The sequence below is a fragment of the Cherax quadricarinatus genome, chromosome 5, assembly GCF_038502225.1.
Source record: "Cherax quadricarinatus isolate ZL_2023a chromosome 5, ASM3850222v1, whole genome shotgun sequence".
NCBI classification, from domain to species: Eukaryota; Metazoa; Arthropoda; class Malacostraca; order Decapoda; family Parastacidae; genus Cherax; species Cherax quadricarinatus.
The window spans coordinates 10,651,582-10,667,708 of record NC_091296.1 but is presented as its reverse complement, the minus strand read 5'-3'; the positions used below and the strand labels follow the sequence as shown (position 1 = coordinate 10,667,708).

The 16,127-nt window shown below is 37.6% G+C and overlaps 2 protein-coding genes across 6 annotated transcripts in view; one reads left to right on the top strand and one right to left on the bottom strand.

The window, feature by feature from the left end:
* mRpL37 (mitochondrial ribosomal protein L37) overlaps window positions 1-15,894 on the top strand; it is a 26,527-nt gene extending 10,633 nt beyond the window's left edge. For both annotated transcript variants that reach the window (XM_070099852.1, XM_070099844.1), the window contains 4 exons: window positions 389-498; window positions 4,521-4,703; window positions 9,466-9,611; window positions 15,595-15,894. In XM_070099852.1, coding sequence (XP_069955953.1) covers window positions 389-498; window positions 4,521-4,703; window positions 9,466-9,611; window positions 15,595-15,840 — 685 coding nt within the window. In that variant the 3' untranslated portion in view covers window positions 15,841-15,894. The remainder of the gene's footprint in view (window positions 1-388; window positions 499-4,520; window positions 4,704-9,465; window positions 9,612-15,594) is intronic.
* LOC128684844 (phosducin-like protein) overlaps window positions 1-16,127 on the bottom strand; it is a 372,671-nt gene that overhangs the window by 140,748 nt on the left and 215,796 nt on the right. The gene's annotated exons all lie outside the window — the stretch shown is intronic.

Below are 16,127 nucleotides of genomic sequence, written 5' to 3'. Positions count from 1 at the left end.
TGATCTTTATTGGGATTGTGTGATGTTTGATGCATATAAAATTTAAGGTCACTTATTATTGCACAGTAGCATAGTACATATTCTACAAATTACACTGAATCATACTAATTAAATCATAATTGTTACACATGTATAGTTTTCCAACAGGTAGGTATGTCCATTGATATGACTAAGGGAAATTAGCAGGACAGTTTTGATAATATGGCATTGTTAACCCTTAAACTGTCCAAACGTAGATCTACATTTACGTGCGTAGCATTCAGAACGTAGCTCTACATTTTTTTACGTAAGAAAGCATGCAAAATAGAAAGTTTGGAGTGCTACGCACATGAACGTAGATCTACGTTTCAACAGTTTAAGGGTTAATATACAATTTTTTCTTACACAGTAAAACTCTGACATACCAGCTTCTGCTTCTCCTTGACCAACAAGTACCTGGAGCACTGGAGAGACAACTTGTTGAAGACACCTTAACACAAGTCACATTGAAACACTCAGGTATATCTCCTGTCTCATCTCTGCCTTTTCTGCCTAATTTTTTTTTTATTTCAACTAATCAGTCATATCCCACAATGGCAGGGTTACCTAAAAAGGAAATGAAAGATTTTCTTTTTAAATTTAGTAATTTATACAGGAGAAGGGGTTACTAGTCCCTTGCTCCTGGCATTTTAGTCGCCTCTAACGACACGCATGGCTTACGGAGGAAGAATTCTTTTCCACTTCCCCATGCCTAAATCTATCTTCTAATTTGGCTAATCTATCCCTTTATATATAAAGTTTGATTACAGTACATGTAGTTATAATAGATCGCTTTGTCAACCCCTCCCTCATCTAGGCACTGATTCTTTGCTAACCAATGTCATTCTGTTTTTATAGAAAAGTCTTTGTCGCTTAGAAAAGTTTTATTTGACAGACAACAGGAATAAGGAAATTAAAAACTATGCAGATCATACTTTTTTAATTAAGTAGATTGGCTTCATTCCTGTACATTGATTCAGTTATTGTAGTTTCAGTTGTCAATTACATTTTTTCCATCTCCTCAAGAACTTTATCTATTTTGGCACTTGTCCTTATTTTTTTCTTGTGCCTTTTTTTTTTATTTCCTTCACTTCCTTAATGTCAGTATTAAGTTGATTAAGCTCATTATAAACAGGCAAATCTAAAGGAAAGACGAGCAGTTAAGAAATCAATATATTCAATTAAAAAGTGAATAAAAAAAGGGAATAAGAAAATCAGAAAGAGATTATGAGGTTAAAGTCACAAAGGATTCGAAGATTAACCCAAAGGGTTTCTTTCAGGTATGTAGGAGTAAGATTAGGGACAAGATAGGCCCACTCAAAAGCTACTCAGGTCAGCTCACTGACAATGAAAAATAAATGTGTTGAACTTTTAACACTTACTTCCTTTCAGTTTTTACGCATGAAGATACCAGTGAAATGGCAGTAATAATAAATTACATAGAACAGGACAAAAAAAAGTTATGCATGATCAGAGTCACTAGTGACATGGTTCTCAGACAAATAGATAAATTAAAACCCAACACATCCCTGGGCCCTGATGAATTTTTCGCAACGGTTTTAAAGGAATGTAAGGAGGAGCTTAGCAAACCTTTGGCTAGTCTATTCAGTATATCACTACAAACTGGTATAGTGCCTGATAAGTGGAAAATGGCAAATGTGATACCTACCTGCAAAGCAAGAGACAGGTCCTAAGCTTTGAATGATACACCAATAAGCCTAACCTCCATTGCGGGAAAAGTGATGAAATCAATAATTGCCAAAGCTATTCAAAGTCACCTTAAGAGACATAAATTGATTAATGATTCTCAGCACAGTTTTCTTCTTCTTTCAACCAACTGGCCTTATCCCACTGAGGCCGGGTGGCTCAGAAAGAAAAATAACAGTTTCTCTTTTTACTTTAGTAATGTATACAGGAAAAGGGGTTACTAGCCCCTTGCTCCCAGCATGTTAGTCACCTCTTATGACACACATGGCTTATGTAGGAAGAATGCTGTTCCACTTCCCCATGGATGTAAGAGGAAATAAACAAGAACTAATAAGAAAGAAAATCCCAAGGAGTGTGTATATATCTTTCTTTCGACACACTGGCCATATCCCACTGAGGCAGGGTGGCCCAGAAGGAAAAACGAAAGTTTCTTTTTTTCTTCTTCTTCTTTCAACAAACTGGCCGTATCCCACCGAAGCAGGGTGGCCCAAAAAGAAAAATAAAAGTTTTTCTTTTTAACTTTAGTAATGTATACAGGAGAAGGGGTTACTAGCCCCTTGCTCCCAGCATTTTAGTCGCCTCTTACAACACGCATGTCTTACGGAGGAAGAATTCTGTTCCACTTCCCCACGGAGATAAGAAATAAACAAGAGTAAGAGCTAGTAAGTAAATAGAAGAAAACCCAGAGGGGTGTGTATATATATGCTTGTACATGCATGTGTAGTGTGACCCAAGTGTAGGTAGAAGTAGCAAGACGTACCTGAAATCTTGCATTTTTTTTTTTCAACAAACTGGCCGTATCCCACCAAGGTAGGGTGGCATAAAAAGAAAAACAAAAGTTTTTCTTTTTAAATTTAGTAATTTGTACAGAAGAAGGGGTTACTAGCCCCTTGCTCCCAGCATTTTAGTCGCCTCTTACAACACGCATTGCTTACGGAGGAAGAATTCTGTTCCACTTTTCCATGGAGATAAGAGAAAATAAACAAGAACTAGAAAGAAAATAGAAGAAAACCCAGAGGGGTGTGTACATATATGCTTGTACATGTATGTGTAGTGTGACCTAAATGTAAGAAGTAGTAGCAAGACGTACCTGAAATCTTGCATGTTTATGAGACAGAAAAAAGACACCAACAATCCTACCATCATGTAAAACAATGACAGGCTTTTGTTTTACTCACTTGGCAGGACTGTAGTACTTCCCTGGGCGGTGGCTGTCTACCAACCTACTACCTATGCAGCACAGTTTTCCAAAGGGGAATTCCTGCCTTATGAATTTACTAGCTTTTTTCACTGAAGTATTTGAGGAGGTAGACCATGGTAATGAATATGATATATTGTGTATATGAATTTCAGTAAGACTTTTAACAGAGTTTTACATCGGAGGTTATTGAAGAAAGTAGAAGCACACGGAATAGGAGAAATTTTTTTTGTTGGATAGAGGCATGGTTAATAGTCAACAGAGAGTTTGCATAAACGGGGAGAAATCAGAGTGGGGACATGTCACAAGCGGTGTTCTACAGGGGTCATTGTTTGGCCCCTTGTTGTTTACAATTTACATAAACAACATAGGTGAGGGAATAAATAGCGACATAAGCAAGTTTGTCAACAACACCAAAATAGGCTGACAGGGACACTAGAGTGCTGCAGGAAGATCTGAATAGACTGATACAATGGTCAGAGAAGTGGCAGATACAGTTTAATATAGACAAATGCAAAATTCTTTGTGCTGGAAAGAAAAATAACCATGACACTTATAAACTAAATAAGGTAGATCTTAATATCACTGATTGCGAGAAAGATTTAGGAATTCTGGTTAGCAGTAATCTAAAGCCAAAACAGTGATGTATAAGTGTTCGCAATAAAGCAAATAGAATTCTTGGATTCATATCAAGAAGTATAAATAACAGAAGTCCTCAGGTCATTCTTCAACTCTATATATTGTTAATTAGGCCTCATTTAGATTATGCTGCACAGTTCTGGTCACTCTATTACAGAATGGATATAAATGCATTGGAAAATGTACAAAGAAGGATGACAAAATTGATCTCATGTATCAAATATCTCTCCTATGAGGATAGACTTAGGGTCCTGAATCTGCACTCTCTTGAAAGGCATAGAATTAGGGGGATATGATTAAGGTGTATAAATGGTAAATACTAATAAATAAAGTGAATGTAAATAACATGCTAAAATTATATAACCAAGACAGGACTTGCGGCAATAGTTTCAAGTTGGAAAATTTAGATTTAGAAAAGATATAGGAAAGCACTGGTTTGGCAGTTGAGCTGTGGATGAGTGGAACAAACTCCCAAGTAATGTTATTGAAGTTAAAACGTTGTGTTGGTTTAAATATAGGTTAGACAAATACATGAGTGGGTGTGGAAGATGAGTTGGACCTGACTGAATTGGGCCAGTAGCCCTGCTGCAGTGTCCCTTTCGTTTTTTTTTTTTTTTAATAAGTCGGTCGTCTTATGTTCTTAAATAGGATCGCCTCAATACTGGGCAGCTCAAATTCAAAATCCTAACCATCCTAAGAATTATTTTTTTTAAATTGCTATGGATAATTTCACGCCTTGTGTACTGTATACACTTCCTGAAGCACTATTCATTTTCTTAATTAAATTTGTTTAGCAATTTTTCAAAGTGTTTTCATTTTTAAATGTCATTACTTTGGAAAATATTCATGTGGCAAGAAGACTGTCTATGCCATCCCTCTCAGGAAGGGACATCACTGGTACTTTTGGATGGGTTTAGCAAGAAAAATAATACTACATAATGTTCCCTTCATTTAACAGACAGCCTGATGCAGATAAATCACGAAGCAGCTTTCATCGTGTCATCTCTGACCCCATTGCCCCAGCTTGCAGATAATGCAGAAATAAAATCTTTACAAGAGGAGACACTGCCAGACATATATCCTCTCTCTCCACTTGTAAACTGCAGAGCATTCAACACCTATTGTTTGAAGGATTCCTATGGTAAGACTTTAAATTCCTCATTGGCTAAAAGCATAAGCACTGACAATAAAAATTATTTAAAAAAATTACATAGTATTTGTAGTAATATTATTCTTAGGTAGGCATTCATTTGTCAATGTGGTCTTTGTCATTCACTGGAAAATGTTTATCTCAGAGGCAGCAGTAATATGTGCCATACATATAATAAACTCGGTGTGCAAGGAAGGAAGTTGTAAGATTTGAAGAGAACTTTGACCTGGAAAATCACCTGGCATTCTTGGCAATAAAAATAAATACAAATCATACCTAAGAGCACTGAATAATAAAAATTTAAAATAATAGCATCAACAAAACATTCAACACAAATAAATAATAGCAGGGACCATTCCTAACAGTACTGTAAAAAAAGTTCCACTTAAAGTGAGTATCATATGAAAAACATAGGGTATATTCCAAACATCAAAAATTAGCTCTTACAAAACAAGGAAAAAAGGTTCCTTATACATTTTTGGAAGTGGAGTAAGATATGTTCTAGCAATCAAAGTTAAGCTCAGCAGTGTGGCATGCTCTTCTATGCAGCTGGCTGTGCAGTGAGCCCAAGTAACTGCCTGATTCACTGATATATGTGAGTAGAGGTAGTAAATGTACTGTATTTTGAAACTTAAGAGTAGATGTTTCAACAGATACTTCTGTGAGTGATGTAGAACAAAGAATAGAACACAGAAAGAAAGTTGCAGGATTGTGGAAAGAGTGAAGCTAGTCAGTGGATGCACTACTACAAATGCTTCAATGTATAGTGGGACCATCTCTTGTGTATAGGTGTGAAGCATGGTCTTTGAATGTTACAATAAAGAGAAGGAAGGCAGTAGAAATCTTATACAGTAAATAAATTGTAAATTTAATTTGTCCTGATGTATGATTTAATATGTTAAAACCTTACCTAAAGCAAGAGTAACATTCCTGAAATTGATGTTATTTGTAATTTTGCACTCTGTAATGTGAATAATATATGGGAAAAATTGGATTAGGTTAATGATATCTAGTCAGAAATGATGAGGTCATTGCCTGTTGACCTAGAAATTTATCTTTCTTCTTTCTTTCTTTCAACACACCGGCCGTATCCCACCGAGGCAGGGTGGCCCAAAAGGAAAAACAAAAGTTTCTCCTTTTACATTTAGTGTATATACAGGAGAAGGGGTTACTAGCCCCTTGCTCCTGGCATTTTAGCCGTCTCTTACAACACTCATGGCTTACGGAGGAAGAATTCTCTTCCACTTCCCCATGGAGGTAAGAGGAAATAAACAAGAGCAAGAACTAGTAAGAAAATAGAAGAAAACCCGGAGGGGTGTGTTTATTTTTTTTATTTTTATCACACTGGCCGATTCCCACCAAGGCAGGGTGGCCCGAAAAAGAAAAACTTTCACCATCATTCACTCCATCACTGTCTTGCCAGAAGGGTGCCCTACACCACAGTTTTTAAACTGCAACATTAACACCCCTCCTTCAGAGTGCAGGCACTGTACTTCCCATCTCCAGGACTCAAGTCCGGCCTGCCGGTTTCCCTGAACCCCTTCATAAATGTTACTTTGCTCACACTCCAACAGCACGTCAAGTATTAAAAACCATTTGTCTCCATTCACTCCTATCAAACACGCTCACGCATACCTGCTGGAAGTCCAAGCCCCTCGCACACAAAACCTCCTTTACCCCCTCTCTCCAACCTTTCCTAGGCCGACCCCTACCCCGCCTTCCTTCCACTACAGACTGATACACTCTTGAAGTCATTCTGTTTCGCTCCATTCTCTCTACGGTAGTACTTCCCTGGGTGGTTGCTGTCTACCAACCTACTACCTGTATATTCTTTCTTTCTTTCAACACACCGGCCGTATCCCACCGAGGCGGGGTGGCCCAAAAGGAAAAATGAAAGTTTCTCCTTTTACATTTAGTAATATATACAGGAGAAGAGGTTACTAGCCCCTTGCTCCTGGCATTTTAGTCGCCTCTTACAACACGCATGGCTTACGGAGGAAGAATTCTGTTCCACTTCCCCATGGAGATAAGAGGAAATAAACAAGAATAAGAACTAGAAAGAAAATAGAAGAAAACCCAGAGGGGTGTGTATATATGTGCTTGTACATGTATGTGTAGTGTGACCTAAGTGTAAGTAGAAGTAGCAAGACATACCTGAAACCTTGCATGTTTATGAGACAGAAAATTAGACACCGGCAATCCTACCATCATGTAAAACAATTACAGGCTTTTGTTTTACACTCACTTGGCAGGATGGGAGTACCTCCTTGGGTGGTTGCTGTCTTCCAACCTACTACCTAGAAAATTTATTTTTATTGTACACAAATCCTGAATAAAAAGTTATTCAGTAAATAAACTTAATTAACAAGGCCTGAGAAAGTTGGTGTTCAACGCTGGCGTGCTATACGGTATACGTTCTCTTCCTTCCAAAGAAAATGGGCATGATGCCAGTAACTTTTATAAATTTAATATGCAATCTCATCAAATATTTTAAAAAGTAACAAGAAAGAGTTTTACCCTACCTTAAATTTTTGTTTCTCCTACTTGTTGATGTAGAAGTGTTTGGAGATAGTTATGTAGCTTATTGCTGACACCACTCATACACTATATCATCTGACACCACTCATACACTATATCAGCTGAAGCCATTGTATATTTCACTATACAATTTTCTTGTTTATAATATAGACAAGGAGGAATTGTAAATTCCTTGTTCATTTGTTGACTAATGAAGTGACTACTGAGTGATTGATGGATGTGAGTCATTTGTATGTTTTATCAGCTGACATGTGATTCTTTTGTCTGTTTGACATTCAGAGTGCCTTGACATCATGTACAGTATTGAGCCAGAGTCAGCAGTAAGCTTTTTCCTGTTCATATAAATCTCTGAATGGAAAAATTTTCATGCATGAGCAACTTTTCTTTTTCAGATTTTTAATTATGTGAACCAATGCAAGATGGTGTACAGTAAGCCCTCAGTATAATGAATTTTTAAAATAATGAACAAAGTATACTATATAAATTTTAGCTCCTTAATTTTCAATGTTTTTTGTAATATAACTGTAAACTGAGAGTACAATACTAAATGGTTATAACTCTGACCATAATTTTTGAAGGGGTGAATGGGTAAGCCAGTGGATGGCCTCAGTCAGATGACCAAAACCTCCAGTGATGGGTCATCATCTGACCTAGACCTTTGTTTACCTGGAGACCTGGAGAGAGTTTCGGGGGTCAACGCCCCCGCGGCCCGGTCTGTGACCAGGCCTCCTGGTGGATCAGCGCCTGATCAACCAGGCTGTTGCTGCTGGCTGCACGCAAACCAACGTACGAGCCACAGCCCGGCTGATCAGGAACTGACTTTAGGTGCTTGTCCAGTGCCAGCTTGAAGACTGCCAGGGGTCTGTTGGTAATCCCCCTTATGTGTGCTGGGAGGCAGTTGAACAGTCTCGGGCCCCTGACACTTATTGTATGGTCTCTTAACGTGCTAGTGACACCCCTGCTTTTCATTGGGGGGATGGTGCATCGTCTGCCAAGTCTTTTGCTTTCGTAGTGAGTGATTTTCGTGTGCAAGTTCGGTACTAGTCCCTCTAGGATTTTCCAGGTGTATATAATCATGTATCTCTCCCTCCTGCGTTCCAGGGAATACAGGTTTAGAAACCTCAAGCGCTCCCAGTAATTGAGGTGTTTTATCTCCGTTATGCGCGCCGTGAAAGTTCTCTGTACATTTTCTAGGTCGGCAATTTCACCTGCCTTGAAAGGTGCTGTTAGAGTGCAGCAATATTCCAGCCTAGATAGAACAAGTGACCTGAAGAGTGTCATCATGGGCTTGGCCTCCCTAGTTTTGAAGGTTCTCATTATCCATCCTGTCATTTTTCTAGCAGATGCGATTGATACAATGTTATGGTCCTTGAAGGTGAGATCCTCCGACATAATCACTCCCAGGTCTTTGACGTTGGTGTTTCGCTCTATTTCGTGGCCAGAATTTGTTTTGTACTCTGATGAAGATTTAATTTCCTCATGTTTACCATATCTGAGTAATTGAAATTTCTCATCGTTGAACTTCATATTGTTTTCTGCAGCCCACTGAAAGATTTGGTTGATGTCCGCCTGGAGCCTTGCAGTGTCTGCAATGGAAGACACTGTCATGCAGATTCGGGTGTCATCTGCAAAGGAAGACACGGTGCTGTGGCTGACATCCTTGTCTATGTCGGATATGAGGATGAGAAACAAGATGGGAGCTAGTACTGTGCCTTGTGGAACAGAGCTTTTCACCGTAGCTGCCTCGGACTTTACTCTGTTGACGACTACTCTCTGTGTTCTGTTAGTGAGGAAATTATAGATCCATCGACCGACTTTTCCTGTTATTCCTTTAGCGCGCATTTTGTGCGCTATTATGCCATGGTCACACTTGTCGAAGGCTTTTGCAAAGTCTGTATATATTACATCCTTTGCAAGGAGACACTTGTCCTGTTTCTTGACGAACCTTGCCTAACCTAATAGTAAGGTGCTCCTCACTTTATGATGGTTTGGCTTATGATATTTCAACTTGACTACATACTGAAGGTCTTTTTTTTTTTTTTTTTTTTTTTCTGATTTTTAACACTCTGATTTAGCTGACAATTGGACAATCAGCAGTATTAGTCCATTATATCAAGGGTTTACTGTACTGACACTTTTAATATAACTGAATGGTTTTCTTTTAAAAACGTGCTACATACCTGCACACTGTGAGAGGTCTTATTTGTCTCTGCAGGTGTTGCCAGCAACAATCTTTATCCACATACCATCTTTATCCATCAAAACCAGTCCAGGATGAAGCTTAGTGAAGACCAGTTTGCTGGAATATCCCTTCTTCATGCTTTCTCACATGCTGCTGCATATGCAAAGGCAACAGGCAGTGTAAGTTTACTTATCCACCACAAATAATAATTTGAAAAATTAAATTGAATTAAATGTGTTCCAGTATGTACTTTCATTATGCAAAATCAAATTCTTGGTTGAGAACACATAAGTTTGGCATTATTTTAAAAACAACGACCATATTTGTTTTGTTTTGCTTTTTAGCTGAAAAATTTGATAATTTCTTTCATTACATATGGTGAATCAAAAAGCTAACATCTGGTATATATTTTATTCCACGTTCTCTTGATTGCTTTGTTGACTGCACTTACACTGTTATCTTGCATGAACAAGTACAACAGACCTTTAAAAGAAAGACCAGGCCACTTCTTACCATTTAAATGTAAAACTGGCAGGTAAGACATATACACTATATAAATTCATAACAAATACAGGTCCATATTGTGCCTAACATTGACAGTCACTGCCATACCTGGAGTTTACCTGGAGAGAGTTCCGGGGGTCTACACCCCTGCGGCCCGGTCTGTGACCAGGCCTCCTGGTCACAGGTCAATGTGATAACATTGCAGAACATGTTAGTAATAAGATCAACTTCCAGCAAGCGTGCGTGAGCGTGTTAGATAGGAGTGAATGGAGACGAATGGTACTTGAGACCTGACGATCTGTTGGAGTGTGAGCAGGGTAATATTTAGTGAAGGGATTCAGGGAAACCGGTTATTTTCATATAGTCGGACTTAAGTCCTGGAAATGGGAAGTACAATGCCTGCACTTTAAAGGAGGAGTTTGGGATATTGGCAGTTTGGAGGGATATGTTGTGTATCTTTATATGTGTATGCTTCTAAATTGTGTATTCTGAGCACCTCTGCAAAAACAGTGATAATGTGGGAGTGTGGTGAAAGTGTTGAATGATGATGAAAGTATTTTCTTTTTGGGGATTTTCTTTCTTTTTTGGGTCACCCTGCCTCGGTGGGAGATGGCCGACTTGTTGAAAAAAAAAAAAAAAAAGATCAACATCATTGCTGTGATCCCTGTTTAGAGTTGAAGTTTATTAAATATATCAGATATTGATACTGTACACTGTATTGTACAGTATTATCAGATGGTGGCACTGAAGTAAGATATGCAGAGCCTGCTACCTTCCTTTAATTTTTTGTCACCTATTTAAGGTAAGTAGTAGACTGGTAGACAACCATCCATGAAGGAACTACTGTCCTGTCATAGGTATGTGAAACCAAAACTTGTTAAACATTTTCTGTCTTTTGAGCATGTATGATAAGAGGTTCCTGTGATTTACCTGTGACCAGTTTCAAGAGCACTTATACCTCCCACAGCCTAACTTAAGGCCAGACTTCTATGTTGTCTGCCTGGTTTTGCAAGCTCTTTGTGCTAGTAGCCTGCAGGTCTTCATAGCCTTCATAACACAGTTGATCCAACACTTTTAGAAGGAAGCTGTCCACCTTCCAGTAAACTTCTACCTTCATTTTGACAATATTTCTGATATCTGCTGCTTAAGTGTTGAAGAGAGTTTGACCACTGATGCTGACATAGTGTTTTATAATTGTATCTATGGGCCCTGATGTTAACATAGTGTTTTCTAATTGTATCCATGGACCCTTGCCCTTCACAGAGTTTATTCCACACTTTCTTCCATGTCTTTTCACTCCACTAAATTGTTATAGCAGTGTGCAGGTTGATCAGGCCCTCAAATATCACCTTTCTATATATTGTACTGTGTTACCAGATATTTCTTTCTTCTCCATTCCACAGAGAACAATTCAAGTGCTTTGAAGCATTGAGATGTTTTATTGATTCTTTGTAGTCAGTATGCAGCCTCTTTACATTTTTCAGTTCTGCTATCTCTCTCTCTTGCCCTGAAACATGCTGTAACCTCAGAACAATACATTAGAACCCCAGTAGCATGTTCCAAGTTACTATATTTTGCACTTACAACATTGGTATTTTTGAACCAACTAATTACTTAAAAGCAATAATTCGCTCTTCTGGTGTTTATATTTATATTTTTATCAAGGGTTAATTAACCCTTTGAGGGTTGACAGGCCCTCTCCGAGACTTGTTCTCAGGGTCAGCCAAATTTCAAAAAAAAAAAAAAAAAAAAAATTATTTTTTTCTTATGAAAAGATAGAGAATCTTTTCCCGATCATAATGACACCAAAACTATGAAATTTGATGAAAAACTTACGGAGTTATGGTCTAGCGAAGTTTGCGGTCTTGACAATGTTTACACATCGGCGATTTTGCCCACTTTGAGCCCTATTTTCGGCCAATTCCAATGTACTAGTAGACAGAAATCATAACTATTTCACTAGAACTCCATTTTTTCTATCGAATGAGTACAAGAAACCACCCATTTACTGATTTCAACTGTCCAATACAGTGGTCAGAATTTAGCAATTTTGCCAATTTCACACAAATTTCAAAAGATGCCAATTTCCAAATTAGGTTCAGAATAAACAAGAGAGACATTCCTGGCACTAAAATAACATTTCCTCTTATAATTCTTTGGCTTCACACTTTCAATTTTTATTCTTACAAAAAATAGAAGATTTACTGTTATGCAGAATGCTGCATTAGTGTAGAAATGGTATAAATAATATCAGCACACTTGTGAAAGAATTTTAGACTCACCAGTTGACGTGTATTGGACGCATGATTTGTTTACTTTTGAACTTTGGTAAAAATCGAACATTTCTGCTACTTTGAGCTCAATTTCAAGGTACTTTTCATTGTAAAATCAGTCAAAATCATCTCAATTCCTGTAATATGTCTTCCATTCTATAAAATGAGACCAAGAAAACTAGAATACAACAATAAATACCCTACGAAAATACAGTGCAAAGTAGCTGTTTTATTCCAAAAACACGGTCAAAGTTTTTTTTTTCTCATTATGCACTGTTTGCTGCAGGATTTTTTTTATACTGTGCACACTGACTACATAGACCCATTCTTTCATATGTATGCCTACCAGCTTTCTCCCACTAGATTTGAGGGCGCTAGAATTTAGGCGTACTAGTACGTCAAAAACCCTGGGTCGTAAGCCGTACTAGTACGGTCGAAACTCCCAAAGGGTTAAAAATCTTTTTTTCTTTCTTTTTATCTATTTTTTATATGTTCATTTTATGCATGTATAAAGAGCACAGTTTTAGTTAGTCAAGGAGTGTAGACTTCGTATTTATGTTCTGGTCAGCGGCTGGTGGCTGGGGGATGACTAGTGGCCATGTCCTGGACAAGTTCAGTGGTGTGTGTACAACCTTGCCCATTTTGCATTGTTTCTTAGGGGAAAATAGATTCCAAGTACCAAACATTCAACTTAAGATGAATTTTTGGAATACTTTGATGTCATAGGTTGGGGATCTATTGTATTCAAGTTGTGAAAGTATAAGTGATTTGAAAAGTACCATCATTGGCATTGTTTTCAATGTTTTGAAAGTTCTCATAATTCTTCCTGTCATTTATCTGGCTGTTGCTGCCTTTGCCTTATTGTGTTTTCTAAATTGCAGATGTGCGAACATAATTATGCCTGTTTCTTATACTCTGTGATATGGTCTGCCTGTGTTCTGTATACAGTAGGTCTCTTATATTGTTCTGACATATAATGTTCCGTTTTTATGACATTGGCACTTTGAAACCAGTGAATGACTTACGAACACACACTCACTCTTATTCTATATGGAAGTTCTTCTGGCAATGGAGGGTGAAGGACACAGCAGCAGAAAATGGTACATGGTTTTTGGTAAACATTGCCATAGCACACTGTTCCCTCTTTTCTTTGCTGTTTTTTTTTTTTAACCACAGTGTTTCTTTACCACTTTAAACTGGTTAATATTGACACTCGTGAAAAGGAATAAGACAAAAACTGATTTGTGCATTAGAAATTCAATTAGCATATTTTGAATAAAACCCTGTACAGTACTTCATTTTCAAAAGAAAATGGACACCCAGTCAGACGATTGAATTTTTTGTTTTATTTTTCACATTATTTTACTTGATATAAAGCATACATTATTTAGCCAGTGTTTATCACTATTTGTAAGTGAAGAGGAGTGTGACTAAATGTATGATATTGGGTAAATATTCTTAGTAAAAAATGTTAAATGAAATTTCATGTGGAATATTATGACTAGGGAATGCACATGTCGTATGTTCAGTTTACAGAGGTGTCTTTAATGGCAGGGATAATATTATGTAAGAACCCTCAAGGGAGTCCTTGATGCCAGTGAGAGGACTCATGCTGTATGACTCCTATGGATTTAGCACTCCCCACCAATGTAATCATACTAATATGTAAGGAACAATTACCAAGAACTCTTAGAAAATGAAATTCCACACTATTATAAATGTATCAGTATAGATAGAGAGACTCAATTTCAACACCGCTACTTCACACTGACCATTAAGAGGTAATCTACTATTCTAATAACATAGATTACCTCTTAAGAGTCTTTGGGTATAACAGCTCTCGAGTAAAGCCTTAGGTTCGGCTCTTGTCCATTCCTTGAAAAAATTGTGAAGGTTAAAGTTATGTCCTTACAAAGATAGGATGGCTAAAATTTATTGTTTAAACTATATACAGGTCCACATTCCTTTATCCAAAACCCTTGGGGCCAGTAGTGTTTCAAATTTCAGAATTTTTCGAATTTCAGAATGAAGGTGGGGTTGAGGACACCACCCAATAATCAAACATTAACAATGTAGGAAAAATGTATGAATACTCACACTAAGTGGGATAAATAAAGACTACAAATACTACTATGACTTATTTATAGAGTAATATATTGTTTTGTGGACGAGGGGCTTGGACTTCCAGCAGGCGTGCATGAGCGTGCTCGATAGGAGTGAATGGAGACGAATAGTATTTGGGACCTGACAATCTGTTGTAGTGTGAGCAGGGTAATATTTAGTGAAGGGATTCAGGGAAACCGGTTATTTTTATATAGCCAGACTCGAGTCCTGGAAATGGGAAGTAGAATGCCTGCACTCTAAAGGAGGGGTTTTGGGATATTAGCAGTTTGGAGGGATATGTTGTGTATCTTTATACGTATATGCTTCTAAACTGTTGTGTTCTGAGCACCACTGCAAAAACAGTGATTATGTGTGAGTGAGGCAAAAGTGTTGAATGATGAAAGTATTTTCTTTTTGGGGATTTTCTTTCTTTTTGGGTCACCCTGCCTCGGTGGGAGACGGCCGACTTGTTGAAGAAAAAAAAATATTGATAAATGAAATTATTTGCTTATTTGTATTTAACACCATTTCAGCAATTTCACCATCACTCAAGGAATGCACAACAGCTGCATCATTGTCAATGTTCAGCATTTCTTCAATGTCAGCTTCCTGTAACTCCATTAGCACACAGTCAAGATCTTCATTTTCTGCCCTATGCAGTGTTTTCCTATTTTTCATTAGTTTTTGGTCATCACTGTTACTATAATACTTCAGTAACTTGTCTTTCTGTTTCTTTAAATCATAAACAGTGGTAGTTCCAACACCATATTCTTCAGTAAGACGCTGCACTGACACACCACAATCAAGCTTCTGCAGTAACTGTACTTTCTGCGTCATTGATAACATTAGATGCTTCCTTTTCTTTTTCTCACTGTTGCCCATAGGGGTATCTGCAGCTCTTTTTGGCATTTTCTCAGTGAAATTAAACAATCACAAAATAAAAAGCAAAAGCAAAATATCAGCGAACAGCAGACACACGTGCGAATACTACAAGCACTGAGACACAATTGGTGGCATTGGAGTTATGTAGAGATGACTGACGCTCCACACTCCATGAAAAAACTTCGATTTTCGGAACTTTTCGAATTTCAGAATTTCGGATAAAGGGATGTGGACCTGTATGTTGTTAATGTAGCATGATAATTTTATAAATTATTTAAATATAGAGACAATCTTATCCATATACAAGTACTGTAAGGGGTTTGAACAATTTGGCAGTAAATGCTTTTCTACAGTATATTGTTGTAATTAATGACTAAATAATAAGTAATTTTTGTTTCAGATTGTTGGTAGCAACTTGGAGAAACCAGTGGTATTGCAGGTGGTGCACATGCACAGGCAATACTTCCACATGGGTGTGTTTCAGCTCAACACATTAAACCTCACTGGAACAACAAAAAATATTTTCTGGACCCAGCCCTGGGAGCCACTCTTCAGTAAGTGTTGCTTCCAGGCAGCACAGCCTGTGCTTGAGGGCTATAATCCTAGGGTCTTTGAACTTCTCAAAGGGCTGCATGCACAGTGTTAATGCTATTATGTATGAGTTTTGACTGAATGTAAAATATACTGTACTGTATCTAAATATTGTATAATTTGTGTATTTTTTTTATCCTATTTAGCATCTGCTACTTCAGCCTTATAAATGAAAATAATAATACTATTGGCATGTACTGTACTTCCATTGACATTAGCACCTATGACCACATTTATAGTAGTAGTAGAACCATTATTATTCTTTTAATAAAATGGAAGTACTAAACCCACTAGGGTCAGTAGAAGAAGCAACTGTTGCAATCTTAAACCTTAAAAGCTGGT